This window comes from Haemaphysalis longicornis, unplaced genomic scaffold (assembly GCF_048455015.1).
Source record: "Haemaphysalis longicornis isolate Haplotype H1 unplaced genomic scaffold, Haemaphysalis longicornis Haplotype H1 scaffold_1, whole genome shotgun sequence".
Classification (NCBI taxonomy): domain Eukaryota; kingdom Metazoa; phylum Arthropoda; class Arachnida; order Ixodida; family Ixodidae; genus Haemaphysalis; species Haemaphysalis longicornis.
Genome location: NW_027526203.1, coordinates 406,216,204 through 406,220,923, shown reverse-complemented (window position 1 = coordinate 406,220,923; position 4,720 = coordinate 406,216,204). Strand labels below are relative to the sequence as shown.

At 49.2% G+C, this 4,720-nt stretch overlaps 1 protein-coding gene across 1 annotated transcript; it reads left to right on the top strand.

The window, feature by feature from the left end:
* The first annotated feature begins 681 nt into the window (after positions 1-681).
* On the top strand, positions 682-4,505 carry LOC144155458 (uncharacterized). Its single transcript, XM_077686911.1, has 2 exons — positions 682-771; positions 3,761-4,505. The coding sequence occupies exons 1-2, from the start codon at positions 692-694 to the stop codon at positions 4,014-4,016; spliced, it is 336 nt and encodes a 111-aa protein (XP_077543037.1). The 5' UTR covers positions 682-691; the 3' UTR covers positions 4,017-4,505.
* Positions 4,506-4,720: the final 215 nt, after the last annotated feature.

The window sequence follows — 4,720 nt, the reverse complement described above, 5'->3', positions numbered from 1 at the left end:
CACCGTTTCAATCTCCATGACCAGTATCGAGATTGCATAGTAATCTAGATGTCCATCCACTATTTAAAGGTGCTTCACATCACGCTTATTTGCACACCGGGAAGGCCGAATTAAAGGAAACGCTGTTAATTGGTTTGATTCAAGGAGAGGTATAGTGCTTGCGAGCGTTGACAAATGCGCACGCACGCGCGCGCGCTAGCGCGCGCTTACGCCGTGCAGTAGCGACCTTGATCCTGCTCTCCACTAGAGGTACGAAAGCAAATGCGGTGAGATGAAGTACATGAGACGTCAGCGTTTGAGAGCCGCAAAGTTTCTGTCAGCAAATAGGTACAACAATAATAAAAAAAAAGCTGCCGGGGTAAACTTGCTGCACGCCATCAAACCTAAGCGTAGCAGGGCAAACTCGTATATGTCGCAACCACTTCCGGGTACAGCTTCTACTCAACGGTTGACGAGAAGCTTCAGCTGACGAACGAACCGACCGGCCGACAGGCCTTTCCCGTCTAATGACCTGCGCCGCGCACGTACACCCGTCGAAGAGTGGCGACGTGAGCAGCGTGCCATTTTCCCCGCAGCGATTCTAATTAAGTCCCACAGCAGACGTCGAATAGCGGCGCGGGGCGACTAATCGGGCGCCCTCAGAAGCGGGTGCTCACGACAGGCGTGCCTCATTACAGATCCGGTCTGCAACATGAGCGCCTTCGTGAGGCAGGCGCGACAGTGCTGGAAGGCCGCCGCCCTCTACTCGGACAAGCCCGACGGCATTTGCGCGTAAGTGCTCGGGAGAAAGAGCCGCTGGGCGATCGGGAAAAGGAAGCGCCGGGAATCGCAGTTCGCAGGTTTAGTGCTGCAACGGGGAAGCGGGGATATCGGGACCGCGAGGCGCTTTTTCTTTTCGTTTAAATCTCCCGCTAAGCTAGCAGCAGGGGCGAAGCGGAGATGTCGCAAAGTTACTTCCCTATGCCCCCATAATGCGGGCGGGAAACTCCACAGCTGTCCTTCAACGGCGATGAGCTTGTTAATACTGTTGCGTGAAGTTTCGCAGCGGGCGCAATTTTTGTGCCGCTCTATTGCTGGGTTAAAGCTATAGCCCGCAAAAATAAGACAAGTGAGGTATCAACAATGGTCCTCAGCAAATGTTTTGCAAGATTTTGGATAATTGGGGGATTTTTTAAATCTTGACTACTATTCAGGCCACTTTTGGGCAGAAGCCACGCAGCGCCTGTTGGTTTCCAAAAAAAAAAAAAATGCCTTGCACCACATGAGTTGTTGCATGCACTTTCGGTATAGCGATGTGGTCGTCTTTTAGGCCTTAGTGCACTACTCCTAGATGGATACGCTTCTTGGTGCTATCATCCACAGGCGAAGAAACCATTTTTATTTCATCATTAAGCTCCTTAGAAGCTTTTTTAAGCGGGATATTGTCAGTCTTTCAGCGCTCTCAGAATGTCATCTCATCTTTTAGTGAGCACAAACTTTGAAGAATAGACTACAAGTTTGACTGAGGCAGTGCCCGAGGCAGAAAGGATCGTAACGGTGGGCCGAGACAACACCCGGCAACTGACCACTGACGCCAATAGTGGACGGAATAAAAGGGGGCGTGCTTCCCGACATGCGAGGGATGTCTCATAATTCAGAGAAGATTTCCCGGAGGGCCAAGGGTAAAGTGGCTTTCCCCGCTCCAAATAAGCGCCAAAAAGTTGTTCGGGCTCGTGCATCCTAATGGCGCTCCGCAACAGAGGTGCAGTAAAAAATGCGGGAACTAATTTGTGGATTGTACCAATGGTGTGTTGCACGACGCACAACTTTCATGTAGCGCTAAACATTTGCAAACTGGCCTTTGCCCGAATGACTATTTTCAGAGAGCATTGAAGCAGAGTAAAAAGTGCCGCTCCTGGTTTGTTAGCTGTTATGGCTGTGAACTGTATTTTTTTTGAGAAGTGGGCGGTTTTAGCGCGAAGCAATTTGTTCGCGAAACGGTGGAAGCCGCAGCAATAGTAAGCCCTGGGGATAAATGTCTCAGTAGGCCTTCATTTTCTCTCTTATAAACAGCTGACTTTCGTTGCAGCATCAGCACGTGGCGCCTAACGAGTACGGGCAAGTGGCGTGGATGCATAGTCGAGGCGTTTGTCTACCATAAATACAGACAGAAGAAGAGTAAAGAGTAAAATCACTTGGAAATCAACATGTCGTCTTGTACTAGTCTTTTTCTTGCATGACTGTCCACAAAAAATGACATTTAAAGAAATGTACCGTTACCGTCAGAAGAATTTGGAACACGGAGCGGTGGCGCCAACCGAATGAGCAGACCACTCCTGCGCGCATGTCGGTTCTGATATCCTATCTAAATATAAGGTCGACACGCACTGAGTGAGTGAGTGAAAAACTTTATTAGACGAGAGGCCATGGGGCCCTGGGGGGGGGTAAGGATGAGGGGAAAAGGGGAAGGTAACAACTCGCACAATAAACACAGTTGCAGTCTTGGCGTCCTAATCACAAAATGAACACATAAAAGTCAGTCAGTGGCACTAAAATGCACACTGTTGCTCAAGGGGCCGAGTAATCAAACAAAAAATAAAATTTAGTGTAGGCAGAACAGGTGGAGATGGAAAGTCAAGTTGAATGCTTCGTATAGCTGCGTAAAGGACAAGTGTATATATATTAAAGGTACAACGTACCACGTACGATAACTCTGAAGAAAAAAATAGGTTTTTAAGAAGACCTCAAAGCGGTGACACGCTACATACTAATTATCATTAAGAGATAAGTGGTCGAAGTTATCACAGTAATCAAGCCTCATTACATCATCATCATCAACAACAACTACAAAAACAGCAGCAACAACAGCCTACTGAAGTCCACTGCAGGACGAATGCCTCTCCCATTGACCTCTAACCGTCCTTGTCCTGCGCTGCTCGAGTCCAGTTCTTGCCACCAAATTTCCATAATTCATCCCTCCATCATGATATTGGCCTTCCTCTTCTTCTAGACCCGTCTCTATATGTCGAAAATCGCAGTCACCAATTATAATGCTCTAGTACAACGAACTCAGGCCGCATGAAAAATGGCGGCAGGTTGTTTTCCGGAAAATTTTTAACTCAGTGTACAGCTGTTATTCTGGTAGTACCTCAACGAATTTATTGACGTGGGGGATATGGCAAGGTACAGAAGCGTGCACAAAACCAGCGCATAAAGCCACACCAAGTGCTTGTACATGCAGAGGATAGGTCGTCTTTTCTACGATAATGATATCCCACAGCGGTTACGTATGCTAGGGCTCCCATTGGCTTTGGGTATTATTTAAACTCTCACCGGTGGTTATACAAAAAGCAGTGATTTTTTTCTGTGGAGGCGGAAAACCAAAAGAAACGACGTTTTTTACAGGTTTTATGCGGTAATAGCATAATGCATTGGTCCTTGCATTCAAAGCTCGAATCGGCCTTAGTTTAGACTTGGAAGTACTATCATTGAGTGCGCTTTTATGAACGTTAATTTAAAAAAAAAATACGTTCCTTTTCCGTGGTTCGTTATAGTACGGCGACCCATTCATTTCATTCAGAAAGGTAACTTAGTTTTGTTTGCAACCATGTGGGGCCTCCTGTGTAGGCTCGCTGACTTGCAGCGATGCCGTGCTCCATGGACATGCATGGTGTACAGCCCTTACCTTGCTCTGACATCGGGTGCAACGAAGCCACGCCCCGTAACACCTCCCTCATTAGGAGAGAACTGTTCACAGAGGTCGCGCGGCGCATGCTCGCAGGCACAAAGTGGACTCACTCTTCCGGCGCTGCCTAGTGCGGGTGCTGAGGGTAACCAGCTGCGAAGACGACGAGCGTGCCAAGCAGCGGATTCGGGGCGAGGTGGACTCTCAGCGGGCCCAGTGCCTCGGAGGCCCCGTGCGGCGCACGGCCAACGGGTCCCCCGGCTGCCCGGCGCCCTTTATGGCCTGCATGCTCCTGGCCGCCGTCCTGTTCCTGCTGCTGCCGCCGCCGCCGAACCCCCTGAAAAGCTACTAGAGGACACGAATCGGTCACATGCGCATGCGCTATACTGGCACACGTCAGTCCCGAAATGCGAGTGGAACAGAAGGCGGGGAAAGGGACTTTGGAACAACGAGCACGTGGGATACATGTCGTCTCCATCAGCATCAGGCCACCACAATTTGTAAATTGCATCACTTTCCGCGCCATTCTGAGCAGAAGAGCAATCACAGGGCGTTTACCGCGTGCACTCGTGACTTTCGGCATGTCCTGGCTAAACTGTTTACAGAAAGAAGAGGAGACGAACAAAAAAGGCGAGGCACAAAAAGCGAAGGAAAAATTCAAGTGAAAAAAAAAATCACGTCCAGCAGGGGCAAAAGCGCAAGCAGTGAGCATTGGGAGGGGGAGGAGGGGGAGTGGATGAATGAATGGCGACACATTACATGCCGGCTGCAGCAGGAAGGCCAATAAAGGTGGTGGTATACGAACAAAGGCTAAATTATCCAAATATGAACGAAGTACTATCAGCATGACTGAGTGCAGTACTTTGCCCAAACGGCTGTGAATAAAAGGCGCCTTTTCTGCAGGCATCCGAAAGGTTCTGTGTATTTCCCTCATTTCTCCCATCGAAGAGCTTCTGGGGGAGCGAAACCACCTTGATATGCACTCGCCCATAGGCTCGCCACATTTTTCCTGGAAAACAAGGCGCACTGCACTTCCATATATATTGCCGCGAACCA

Coding starts and splice junctions, on each gene's coding strand:
- LOC144155458 (XM_077686911.1), top strand. CDS start 692: ATGAGCGCCTTCGTGAGGCAGGCGCGACAGTGCTGGAAGGCCGCCGCC. Junction 772..3,760: donor AAGCCCGACGGCATTTGCGC/GTAAGTGCTCGG, acceptor GCATGCTCGCAG/GCACAAAGTGGACTCACTCT.